Source organism: Barbus barbus (genome assembly GCF_936440315.1).
Source record: "Barbus barbus genome assembly, chromosome: 47".
Classification (NCBI taxonomy): domain Eukaryota; kingdom Metazoa; phylum Chordata; class Actinopteri; order Cypriniformes; family Cyprinidae; genus Barbus; species Barbus barbus.
Window position 1 is genome coordinate 7093675 of NC_136725.1, and position 13928 is coordinate 7107602.

General features: G+C 35.6%; 1 protein-coding gene across 1 annotated transcript in view; it reads left to right on the forward strand.

Annotated features, from left to right (window-relative positions):
* Positions 1-629: 629 nt before the first annotated feature.
* LOC306865832 (protein unc-13 homolog B-like) overlaps positions 630-13928 on the forward strand; it is a gene marked incomplete at both ends in the record, with an annotated part of 80822 nt that continues 67523 nt past the window's right edge. The window contains 2 exons of the mRNA XM_079410660.1: positions 630-651; positions 11305-11334. Of these exons, the coding sequence (XP_079266786.1) occupies positions 630-651; positions 11305-11334 (52 nt within the window). The remainder of the gene's footprint in view (positions 652-11304; positions 11335-13928) is intronic.

Below are 13928 nucleotides of genomic sequence, written 5' to 3' on the forward strand. Positions count from 1 at the left end.
GTTTCCAAAGAGCAACTAACATCAATTTCCTTCTAACACTTACAGAGCAAATGTTTAACAGGAGAGAATTTAGCCTATGTATTATTTTGAAAGAGATTTCTTTTTACCTTATTTGTTACAAAACACCTGTGAGGTAATAACCAAACACTTTCCTATTTAAGATTATTAACAAATTTGCACCAACAAGCAATAGAGCGAGACTTGGTGGCAACTTCTTTTGGAAACAGAGAACGAATAGTTTTGACTGTTTTTCCCCAAGTTTTCTCAACACCCATGTTAACAGGCCAGCGTCACACCTGTTCCTTCACCTGACAGGAATAAGCCACACCCATTAGCTCGCCCATTGGTCAACAGTCCAGCAAAGCCCGCCCTCTGGGTCAGGGGCAATTCAGACGTCATTAAAATCCCTGCAAGCCCCTCCCTCTATTCTGTGAGTTTCTACTCATCTATTTTGATTAAGGCGTTTGGTCTTCAGAGTCAGGACGCGGCACCTGTGGGATAGCGCAGTTACTCCCTCAGTAGTGCACTCATGGTGAGGAACTAACTTGTGACATCGTTTGAAATGTCACCGGACAGCTGAGAACTTCTTATAGTGACAGGATTTAACCAAGAGGAAACCCTTGGGTGCCATGTCTCTCCTCTGCGTGAGAGGTGAGTGCTGTTTTAAATGCGTTTTCTAACTCCGCGTGCAGTCAGACTCAGCAGGTGTTTTGTTTCTTTAAAAGTTCAGCCTCGAGAGCGATTTTTTTAAACTATAAACATCGTATTATTTACTTTCTCTAAGATGTTTGCCGTTTTCGTGGAATAATATACAATTTATTTAAACGAAGTGATGCTGTCGAGATCCAGCAGGCTGGCATGTTCTGTAGTTGGAGGTTTGCTGTAGCGTTAGGTGTGTGATGTGGTTTGAGCGAAGCAGCTGTTTGGCGTCGTGATGTAATACAGCTTTGCAGCACAAACAGGACAGTGCAACAATTAACAGATTTCTAACATTATTGGTTAGTATAATAGTTTTTCAATATGAAAAAAAAACATTTAGTTTTGGCGTTATTCAGAACATTATGAAAGACAATTTAGTTGCAAAAAAGGGAAATAAAGAATACATTTTACTTACAAAAACGAAGGTGAAACTTTGAGTGTCATCTGTTGACAAATACTAAATTTATGATAGGAAACTATAGTGTGTATAATAATATTTTAATATTGCAAATAATATGATATTTGTTTTTTTATATTTTAAATACTGTATGTGTGTGTGTGTGTGTGTGTGTGTGTGTGTGTGTAAGCATGTGTGTGTTTATACAGTAGTCAACATTTGAAGTGGATCAAAAACTTTCATCAAATTTGTCCTAAAAACCAAAACAATACCCGTTTTTTAAACTTTTTTATAGATATTTAAATACACACACACACACACATACATCTCAAATATAAAGAATTTTCTTTTTATCTTTTAATATATATAATTCAATTCTGTAGATTCACTATTAAATCATTTTAATTAGTATTTAAGTTGTTTACTCATATATTTACGTCATTAGTGTAGTGCCCTCCATAAGTATTGGGACAGTAAAGACAAAATTGCTCTGTTGGCTGTGGAGTCAAGACATTTGCAAATATGATTAAAAGATGAATATGAGACAAAACTACAGAATGTCACATTTTATTATTTGCCGTTTCAACACATACATGTTTTACCAGCTAAGAAGTTCAGCTCTTTTAGTGTTTCATCCCGCTATCTGATGTGAGCATAAGTATTGGGACAGTTGAACATAAGGCAGATATAAAAGATTAAAAGCTATTATTTAGTTGCAGATCCCTTGCGCTCAATCACAGCAGTGAGTCTGTGACCCATAGACATCACCAGACTCTTGGTCTCATCCTTTGAAATGCTTTTCCCAGCCTTTAATGCAGCCAATTCCAATTGTTGCTTGTTTTGGGGAGTTTCTGCCTTTACTCTTCTCACCTTTGTGCTTTTTTTGTAAACTCTAATCTTGCCTTTCTACTTTTGGTGCTGGTCAGAGGTTTGCATCTTGCTGTGTAGCATCTGTAATTCTGTGTCAAAGTCTCCTGAGGACAGTAGATTGTCAGAGCATCACCCCAGCTTTCTGGAAGTTGTTGATGATTTTACAGCCACGTCTTTTAGGGTTCATTTTCACAGCTTTTATGATTTGTCTGTCATCAACTACTGTTGTTTTCTCAGCCGATCAGGTCGTTGTTGGTTGCTGGTGGTTTCCAAACTCTTGATTTCTCCATGCTCTTTGTTTTTGCTGGAGCTCTAACTGACTTCCTCTTTTCTTTTAGCATCCATATTGCTTGCTTTTCTCTCAAAGTCAGCTCCCTCATCTTCATCCTGGTTTGTGTGTGTCATCATCGAATGCAAGATTCAGAATGCAGAAGTAATGGATATAACTGATACGACACATTCCCTGCTTTTAATATCTGAAGAATTAATGCAACAGGACACAGCTGATCACTTAGAAAGACCTGTGAGACAACTGTTACAATACTTATGCTCACATCAGATAGAGGGATGAACTCTAAAAGTGCTGAACTTCTTAGCTGGTAAAACATCTATATGTTGAAACGGCTAATAATAAAATGTAACATTCTGTAGTTTTGTCTCGTATTCATCTTTTAATCATATTTGTAAATGTCTTGACTCCACAGCCAACAGAGCAATTTTGTCTTCACTGTCCCAATAATTTTGGATGGCACTGTATGTAAAATGAAAATGTAATCATATAATACATATAAATACTAATTGTATAAAGTAAATACTAATTTATTAAATACTAATTAAAATAATGGCATCTGTGTACTTATCCGTTTATTTAAAGTAACTTAATCTATAGAATTAAATATATTAAAGTAATACATATTCTATCCATCTATCTACACACACACACACACACACACACACATTTATGATATAATTTTAATACAATTTATTGCTATAATATTAATAGCTGATGTTAATTGAATATAATAAATACTATATTTTATGATTTAGTTGACTTATTAACATGCTGTACTTTGAAAATGCCGCAGGCTCATCAGGCCCTCTTGAAGGAAAGCAGATCAAAAGCGTTGTGTATCATGCACTCTCATACTCCATCAGAGAGACACATACTCCTTTTATCTTTGGTCACCGGCCAGTTGCAGATCAACATCTCCATCATTTCCTCTTTCTTATCTATGCTCAATCTGCTCCAGTGACGATGCTTGCTTTGCTGATTGCTGTCTTTGGTGAAAGTGTCTCTGCTTAATGTCCACACAGTATAGCTTGAAGGCTGAGTGCGGTGATTGTGGGGGTGGGACGGGGTCCATACACTCACTGCTCATCCTCCTCTATGAAGAGGTGCAGGCTAAAGTGTTTTAGGTGTTTTAAACAGTGACTGGGCTGTTTGACAAAAGAAGATGCATGAAACCAGCTTAAAAAAGAAGCAGATGTGGACTAAATTTAGTTTGAGTTTTAGTTTGAAGCATGAAGTGTGTAAAAGGTCTTTGACTTTTCTTCCTTGTTAAAGGGAAACCATACAACGCCTCCTTTCCTCAGGAACTTGTTGTTATACAGTTATGCAAGTAAAGCAGAAAGAATCAGTGGAGATGAGCAGATTTGCACAGATACAAACACTTGCATAAGAAACACGTTCACTGAGGATCTCCAAACAAGTCAATTATTCAGAGAGACAAAGGAAATGTTTGTGCAGGAACTGGACTGTGATTAAATTCCTCAGCGTGTCTCACAAGAGCTTTTATTTCAGTGGTTTAATGTTTAAAAGGTCACAGCTCTTTTCTCATCACACATTCAGTATCCTCATGTTTCACAAATTATACCTTTTACTCACACGAAATGTGCTTGCAAGTGAAGTTTGGCTTTGTGGATCACCAGTTAGAAAACGTAGAAGACTTTCTGCATGGTTTCGATTGTGTTGTGGGCTCCTCATTGTCCTTTCTTAAAGGGGTCATCGGATGCCCATTTTGCCCAAGTTGATATGATTCTTTAGGGTCTTAATGAAAAGTCTATAACATACTTTGGTTACAATTTCTCAATGGTAGTGTAAAAAATACCTTTTTTATCCTGTCAAAATCAGCTCTGTTTTCAGCAAGCCATTCTAATCCACTTTGCTTTAAATGCTAATGAGCTCTGCTGACCCCGCCCCTCTCTTCCATGGGGTGACAAGCAGACTGTAAACTTCAGCCACGAAACTGGTTAACTAGCACATTATTAGGAAAGGCGATTTGCAAAGGTTCATAAAAAACCCTTATTCTCACTTCTGTAGATGAATCTGGATCAAGAATGATTCGCGTGAACATGGGGGGAAGTCGTGGCCTAATGGTTGGAGAGTTGGACTCGTAATCCAAAGGTTGTGGGTTCGAGTCTCGGGCCGGCAGGGATTGTAGGTGGGGGGAGTGAATGTCCAGCGCTCTCTCCACCCTCAATACCACGACTGAGGTGCCCTTGAGCAAGGCACCGAACCCCCAACTGCTCCCCGGGCGCCGCAGCATAAATGGCTGCCCACTGCTCCAGGTGTGTGTTCACGGTGTGTGTGTGTTCACTGCTGTGTGTGTGCACGTAGGATGGGTTAAATGCAGAGCACGAATTCCGAGTATGGATCACCATACTTGGCAGTATGTCACTTCACTTTCACTTTCACTTTAACATAGACTCATTTAGGCAGCCCGGGATCAGCGCATTCCCTTCAAAACGAAAGTAACGTTAATCCTCTGTGTCTTCAGCGGCTCAAATTTCGGGAGCAACTGACGACGGTTATATTCATTCATTACATCCAACAACAAAATGCCTCAATCGCTTAGTTGGAGACGTTCTTGTCTTCCCCTGCACCGCAGTCGGTCGGATTGTTTACAGCTCTCAGCTCACTCAGGGCGGGTCTAAGGTAAGACGGCCTTGTCAATCAACTCTTGTGGGAGCGGCCTGTACAGAACTACGTCATTCTGACAGGAACCTCAGAACAGCCTGATTTGAGAAAGGGAATTTTAAAATGGGGATTTAAAAAAAAAAAAAAAAAAGCGCTGGGTGGATTTTTATCATTATAGGATGGGTGTGTTCACAAACTTCCAACGCATGTTTATGTTCATACAACTTGAAAAGTGAATTTTGCATCCGATGACCCCATTAAACTTAACTGGAACAGGAGGATTTGAGTATTTGGACGCACAAACAGCATTTACAATATTTGTCTGAACCTGACGTAATACAATTGCCAACTTATCCATGACTGCATGAGTGCTGCTATCATTGCACCAAAAAGACAAAAAATCTTGAACAAAATAACAATTTATTATGATAAAAGAAATGTTTACAAATGCAAAAGTTTCTTTTCTTTCATCAGAGCTGCAAGCTGAATTTTCAGCATCATTACTCCAGTCTTCAGTGTCACATGATCCATCAGAAATCATTCTAATACACTGCTTTGCTGCTCCCTCTTCTCAGTGTAGGAAGCAGTGAACACTGGGTAGGGAGCTACTGTACTATCTAGTGCAGAAGGAGAGCCTGAATCGAGCACAGGTTATTGTATGTACAGTAAGAACTGTCGTTTAGCTGATGAAATCCTCCAAATATCGTCCTCCGTCATGTAATAACTGCGTTTACACTAACCTAAGAAGCATTCTGGCCTTCCTAACTCACCGTCTGCCTCTTTCATCAGGATCATGGTTTTGTGTCTTTTATTTATTGCTGCTCAGACAAAAGGCCCATCTCCATGGTGATGTTATTACACACACAAATGAGCTATCTCCATGCACCCACGTAAGACACACAAAGAATGGCCGCGTGGGGTCTTCACTTAAGTGTGTCCGGTTCGCTCCGATCTCTAGACACGTTTGTTGTGGCTTTTTCGGAATAATTGAATTTGTGCATGTTTGCAGACATTGATCAGATCGGCTTTATTACAGTCATACAGGCTGCTGATCTGCTGTGGTCACTGTTTGATAAAAGTGTGTTGTGTGTTGATGGATGTGTGTATTTATGAAGCATGCATGCATGGCTGGGTTTTACATCTCTACTGCATTCACTGGCAAACTCATTGTGACCCCCTGATGGGGGAATGAAGGTGATGTTAGTGCGTTTAAATCATTTATTGCAAACAGAGAATGCATTCGGTTATTGTTTTTCAGCTGTTTTGCAGGATTAATTACAGAGTGAATGGTCTGGTTGTATGTTTATGTTTTAATGTTTTATTTGATGAATCTTTGATAATTCAATGTCATATGAGAAATTAATCCATAATGGTGTTGATTGAAGCTTCACTAACCTTACATGCACAACTTCACTGCAAGTATTGATAGAGTGTAGTTAGTTGAGTGAGTCAGATTGATTCACTACTAACCGATAAATGAGTTTGTTCAGCGAAGAATTTGTTAGATTGATTCAGATTTGAGTTTTCAGTCAATTTTTGATTCAGTCATACGAGTTATTGGTTTGTCAATCAGATTACGCTGGATGTGCTGTTTTGTTGGTTTTTGTGTGCAGCTCATGAGGACATTAATGTTGTCTTGCAATTATTTTACGGTGAATTATTTTTACGGTGATCTAATTAAATTTACATAGCAAGCAAGACTGCAGTTGCAATATGAAACGTAAATGGTATTATTATTATTTTTTGCTTTAGATTTTGTCAACGTCACCTGGTACTGTTTTTATTTTGGCTGTAAATCGCTATTTAAGCATTGTTTTAGCAAGCTCACATTTAGCCGGACTCACTTCTCATAATAACGCTCACTTTTCAAGATCCAGTCCCATGGGAAACCCATGAAAACTGTTTTCCGCCTCACAGAATAAAATAAATAAATAAAAGGTAACCAACTTTTTATCTCACAGTAGACTTTTAGCAATTCTGAGCTTATGTCTTTCAATTCTGACTTTTTTCTCTTTAAATTCTGTGCTAACATCTCAAAATTATTTTTTTAAAGATCTTTGCAACTTTTTATCTCACAATTCCAATGATTGATTTATTTATGAGAATTGTGTTATATCTTACAATTGTGAGTTTATTTCTCGCAATTCAGAGTATATATTTTACAATAACAAAAAAAAAAATTTGTGAGTTGTGAGATATAGGCTCAGAAATAGGGTGGGTGATATACTGGTAGACACGAAATTATATGTATGTATATATGTATGTGTGTGTGTGTGTATACATGTATGTGTGTATGTGTATATATATATGTGTGTGTGTGTATATATATATATATATATATATATATATATATATATATATATATATATATATATATATATATATATATATATATATATATATATATATATATATATATATATATATATATATATATATATATATTTCTGTGAAATAAAATTACGCATATTGTCATACTTGACCCTGGACCACAAAACCAATCATAATGGTCAATTTTTCGAAATTAAGATGTATACATTATCTGAAAGCTGAATAAATAAGCTTTCCATTGATGTATGGTTTGTTATAGGAACGGACAATATTTGACCGAGATATAACTATTTGAAAATCTGGAATCTGAGGGTGCAAAAAAATCAAAAAATTTAGAAAATCACCTTTTAAAGTTGTCCAAATGAAGTTCTTAGCAATGCATATTACTAATCAAAAATTAAGTTTTGAGATTTACGGTAGGAAATACAAAATGTCTTAATGGAACATGATCTTTACTTAATATCCTAATGATTTTTGGTATAAAAGAAAAATCTATCATTTTAACCCATACAATGCATTTTTGGCTGTTGCTACAAATATACCCCAGCGACTTAAGACTGGTTTTGTGGTCCAGGGTCACATATAAGATTTTGGTCATATTGCCCACTCCTACACAGAATTGTGAAATATAAAGTCACAGTCATATATTTTTTTTCATATTGACTTGAATAGGAAAAGAGACCCTGTCTTGCCATTTATCTTGAAGTGGTCATATCCATCATATTTTCTTTTATCTTTTGAAATCAGGTAAAAATGTTTATTCTTTTTTTTTAAAAAAAGAATAAACATTTATGATATGTGACCCTGGACCACAAAACCAGTCTTAAGGGTCACCATATGTCATGATATGACTCCTTAAGTTTAATTGTTGTGCTCCAAAGGTAGAGAGTGAGTGAGTGTCTGACACTGAAGTGAGTGGAGGGATTGCAAATGTAATCCTCCGTCCATCTGTTGCTCTCTCCGTCCAGTCATCCAGCATCCTCCTCGCTAGTTGCAGGGTCGAAAGTAAACGATATACACTGGCCGTGACTGAATGACACAGTTTCCACTTCCTGCATTATACTACCAGTCAAAAGTTTGCAATAATTATGATTTTTTATAAATATATTTTTGTAAGACTTCTCTTATGCTCACCAAGGATACATTTATTTGATCAAAAATACAGTAAAATGTAATATTGTGAAATATTATTATAATTGAAAATAATAAGTGTGATTATATTCCTGTCGTTTTCAGTGATCCTTCAGAAATCATTTTAATATGCTGATTTGGTGCTCAAGAAACATATTATTATACTCGTTCATATTATTATAAATGTTGATTATTTTTTGCTTGATGTTGTGGAAGCAGTGATACACTACCATTCAAAAGAATGGGGTAAGTATGAAAAAAGCTGATTTTATTTTATTTATCAAAGATACATTATCAAAAGTGACAGTAAATAAATGTATAATGTTACAGAAGATTTATTTCAAATAAATGCTGTTCTTTTGATCTGCTTTCAACATTAATAATAAGAACCATTATTAATATTTGAGCACCATAATAATTGGTTATAATTGAACATCGAATCAGCATATTAGAATATAATATTTCACAGTATTAGTATTTGCAATTTTATATTATTATTATTATTAAAAGACCCACATACCCTCTACTATTAGGTTCAATTCTTAACATTTTTGTACATTTTGGGAATTTTTGTCATGCTGTAAGGAGAAAAGATTCAGAAAATCATGGAGAGAAAGAGTTTGAGATGGATCACTACTATTTACCCTGCTGGAAAAATCTTAGTTGGTCTCTTACTTGATTTTTGAGGGATTTAGGAAACTTTTCAGATGGTCAGGATGAGAAACTAGACCTAGCTGAGATCAGCCTAAGCTTAGCCTGGTTTTGTTTTGTTTTTTGTAGAGAAGTTCACAAGTATATTCAGGAATAAATGCAAGTTGATTGGACAAAGGTTATGTGCAGGAAGTTCCTGTCCAGCCGCTCTCTATCTGGACACAGCATCTCAGGAAGGCTTGAAACTAAACCAATGCATTACTTTCCGTTATCAGCACCCCCCAGTAATGAGTCAACGAGTTTCCACTGACACGATGACCCATTCCCCTAGGCCTTAAAGAAACCTAACCTCTGTTTCCGCTCAGCTAGAAATGTGGAAAACAATCACACATTCTGATATCCCTCATCGCACAGACTTCCTGTGACAGAACACACTGAACAGTGATTGTCAGAGCTGCTTTCTGGGGAACACATTTCTTGCATTTGTGTTTGTCATTGCGTTGTTAACCTTTGTCTCTCAGTCTTAATCTCAACATTATGCCTCACGAGGCTCGTGTTCCTGTGTGCGCTATGTCTTGTCTGATATCCAGCGAGTGGTTACAGCAATATGCGTTAGTAATCCACTGTGATGTCTCGCGGCCTGCCATCCAATCCCAGCATCCATCTGGCATTTCCATCCAGCCACGGCCAGCACATGGGCTCAAGCAGCTATCAGAATTAATCTGCCCTAAATCACAGCTCAATCCCATAATAGTTATTGTATGGCCATGGGCAGGGTCTTAAACGGAGACAGGAGTATTGTTCAAAATGGGTTTTGGTTTCCAAACAGAGGGACTCAGCAATAAGGGATTTTTTGTGTATTTGATGAGGGATGATTTGTGTGTATTTATGCACAGAACACACACATATTATGTAAACACATACTTTTATTTTGTTAACACATACCTATTTTTTTTTATTTTTTTTTTTATAACAGTTACTGTTGTTTTTTTGTTGTTTTTTTGTAATGCAACAATTTTGCTGGAAAACATTGAGAATTTCAGATATGCTTATAATTTTAATGTTTTTACTCTTGTCGCTGTTTTTTTGTTTGTTTGTTTTACAACAAAAACTTTTGCTGATCATTTCAGATATGCTTATTTTCAGCCCATTCTTTTGAACTTTACTTATGAAGGATCATGTTGTTTTGTTTACAACAAAAGCTAACTTTTGCTGCCAAATATTGACCATTTCAGATTTGCTTAGAATTTTCAGCCCATTCTAGTGCCGTCAAATGATTAATCGCGATTAATTGCATCCAAAATAAGTTTTTGTTTACATAATGTGTATACTGTGTATATTTATGTATACATAAATACACATGCATGCATATATTTAAGAAAAATGTTATGTTTACATATTAAATATATTTATGTATAATATAAAATATAAGAATGTAAAAAAAAAAAAAAAAATATATATATATATACACACAGCACACACACATATATTATGTAAACAAAAACATTTATTTTAGATGCGATTAATCGTTTGACAGCACTAGCTGATTCTAATGAAATTCATGATTTCCTGCTCTTGTGTGGATTGCAGGGCTCCCAAACTTATACCTAAACTTGGACTGTCTTATTGTATGACTATCAAACCACCTTTTTTAAACGGATTGCTGTCCGTCCTGGAAGGCATTTACACTTTAGTCTTTTTTAAAATCAGATATCTATCCAAGCCATTCAGTCGGTAAAGCATAGATTCCTAGTGTGTTAGCCGGCTAGGTAATGTTACCCTGATGACATTTATGTCTGTATCAAAAAAATTTTTGTGATAAATTGAACGTTGTTGTATATTTTTCTGATTTTTTTTTTACTTCATAAGGTGCATCATGAGATACTTTTCAATTACTTTCCCTTCACTATACTGGTCTGAATTATCAAACAAAAATAAATAAACAGAGAAAAAATAATGAATAAATAGACAAATAACCAACCAAATAAATAAAATATTAGTAAACAAACAAATAAAATAATGTATTTGTAATGTCTGTATGGCTGTTAAGAAAAGATTTCACAAACATGTGACTCCATCGTTCAGTATATAGGACATATAGGATTATGTATTAGATAACATGCATCAAATCAAGATGACTTTTTGTTCATACAGTGGAAGTCAATGGTCACCAGAACTGTTATGAAACGCATCTTCTTTTGTGTTCTTCTGCTTATTGTTTTTACCTAAACTTGTGGCAATGTCCAATATGTAACTCTTAGTGTAATTTTGTCTTTCTGACCACTTTTGTTTTTTGTTTTTTTTCCAGTTAAGAAAGCCAAACTCCAAGGACCTCCAGGTAAGCAAAGTCTCACATGTTTTTCTATTCTTTTAAATGCAATTCAGAATTATGTAAAAACAATATTTGCTTTTCTCTGGGCCATGGAAATCTTATGTAAATCATCTAGGTTTCGTGATTCTTGGACTGTGTGGGATTTTGAGACTTTTTTTGGTACAATTTACACGAATACAGCACCACTCAAATCGCAGTACGTCACGTTACATCTACATGATATCATTAATTCTCCTCAGAAACCTTCAGGGGTTCATTTGTTAATTGATTCTGCCCTCATGCCATTCATCTTGTTTGAGTCCCAGAGCTTGTAGCTTGAGAGTTAGTGTGTAAGATCAGTGTAGGTTAAGCCTAAATCCCCACACCCTCCCTATCTGCAAATCCCCACACTGTTGGCCTTCACATCGATCCCATAAGCCTGACTCATGTGTCCCTGGACAGGAAGGTGACTTGTGTGTACTAAGATTTCCTGAAAAACATAATCTACAGGTACAAAAAAGCTCTGCAGCAGCTCTTAGATTGTAATGGGACGTGACTTGTTTTCCTGTTGAATAAAGATTCTTTTTCTTACACCATTGGCAGATAATTATTCTTTTTTTAAGCAAAAACTAATACAATTTTGATAAGATATTAGGACAGGACCTACTATCTGAATATATTAAGTCATTTTGCTTGTCAAGTAAATTTATCTTGATTGATTGAATGTTTAGATATTTTTACGAGAAAACAAGTCAAAAGTGCTAAGTAAGAAAATCATATTTATGCAGTTTGGAAGCTTGTTTCCGTCACTGAATAAAAATAACTCACAATTCTGACTTTTTTCTTAGAATTGTGAGTTTATATCCTGCAATTCCAACTTTATAGCATGCAATTGTACATATCTCACAATTCTGAGTTGTGAGGAGCAAAGTCAGATTTATGAGATAAGCTGTTTTTATGGTTTTTTTGGGACTTTACAACTGACAATTGCAAGTTGAAGATCTCACAATTGTAATAAAAATGTCAGAATTGTGATATAAACTTGCAATTGCAAGAAAAAAAGTCAGAATTGTGAGAGCAAAAGTTTTTTTCAGTGGTGGAAACGGGCTACCATAACAACATTTGACCCCAATGACTTTCATTGCATTTCATTGTAACACCAGAACATTTTTCAGAATATCTTCTTTTGTATTCCACTGAAGACCATGATTAATGGATTGATATTTAGCAATTTTGAGATCGGTTTTGAGTAAATTTGGAGTACAATAACCATTAAACTGTATTTATATCTCATCTCAGTTAAATTCTGCTTTAACGATCTCTACAAATAGTCCATCACTGCGTGCTAATAAAACCAGACAAAACCTGGTTTATCTGAATGCGACATTAGTGTTCCGCTCACTCCCTCTGGGGCTCTTGAGCACTCTTCACTCAGATCACACCCAATCCTGAATTTCCCAATCTCTCTGCGCCATCACTTAAACAAGCAGCTCAGCACATGTCAGACTGAAATACTGTGTCACTGGCTCTATTGTATCAGAGAGTAAACATTCGTTTGAGAATACGCCTGTCGGCCTCTGTCTGTCTGTGAGTGACAGGTGGCTCTTTTGTATTCTAGCGCTGCAGAGTGTTTACTTTACCTCTCTAAAACCACTAAGATTGTTCGGCCAGAGCCGGGCTTATCCTGCCTCTAAAAGTGTGACCTATATTAAACAGAAATCCCTAGATTGCATTGCAAAATTATTTGGGCTATGTAACTGCAAATGGAACTTGTATTGTAATTCTCTGAAATGCATGCGTCTCATATTCACAAGTTAGCATTTTAGCATAAAGCTTTTAATGAAAGTTACATGCAATATTAACGGTCAAACAAAAGTAAGAGGCATCTATGATGCCTGCCCAAAAAGGAAAGTGGTTTCAGTGTATTACAAATTCAAAATATAATTTGTATATTGTACTGTACTTGTGTCTTATATTATACTGATTTGACGTTGATTCTTGGAAAAAATGTAAACATCCACTCATCACCTAATAATTTCACTTAATTGTGGTGATACTGCGGGTTTTTTTTTTTTTAACAAACAAACAAAAAAAAACAACAACCGGATTTTTATCTTTATCTTAAAATTTTACACCACAGTTAAAAAAATGGGGGAGTCCGGTTATATTTGGGTTGTTTTTGTTTTTGTTTTCCTTTTGAAAGACATTAAATTGTTCAAATGTGTTAAAGACATTTATGGTGTTGCATAAGATTTCGAATAGAAATGTTAGTTTCATTTGTAATAATATTTCACAATATTCATATTTTTACTCTATTTTTGATAAAATAACTGTAGCCTTGGTGAGGGTAAGACACTCCTTTAAAAAAAAATGTCCCTAAAATTGTGGGCTGTTATGTATGTATTAAGACATACATGATATGAGTACACCATTAATTGTACTGTATCTGTGGAGAAAAAAAAATCCTCATGGCATAATGCGTAACTTCATTAAATGTTGTTCTATAGTCCTCTACTGTCAGCATAAACTCTTCGTTAATGTAGCATAAACTGCAAAAAGCATGTAAAGGTACTGCACACATTCAAGAATCCCTCATGTGAACCTGCGTATACAAACCTCAA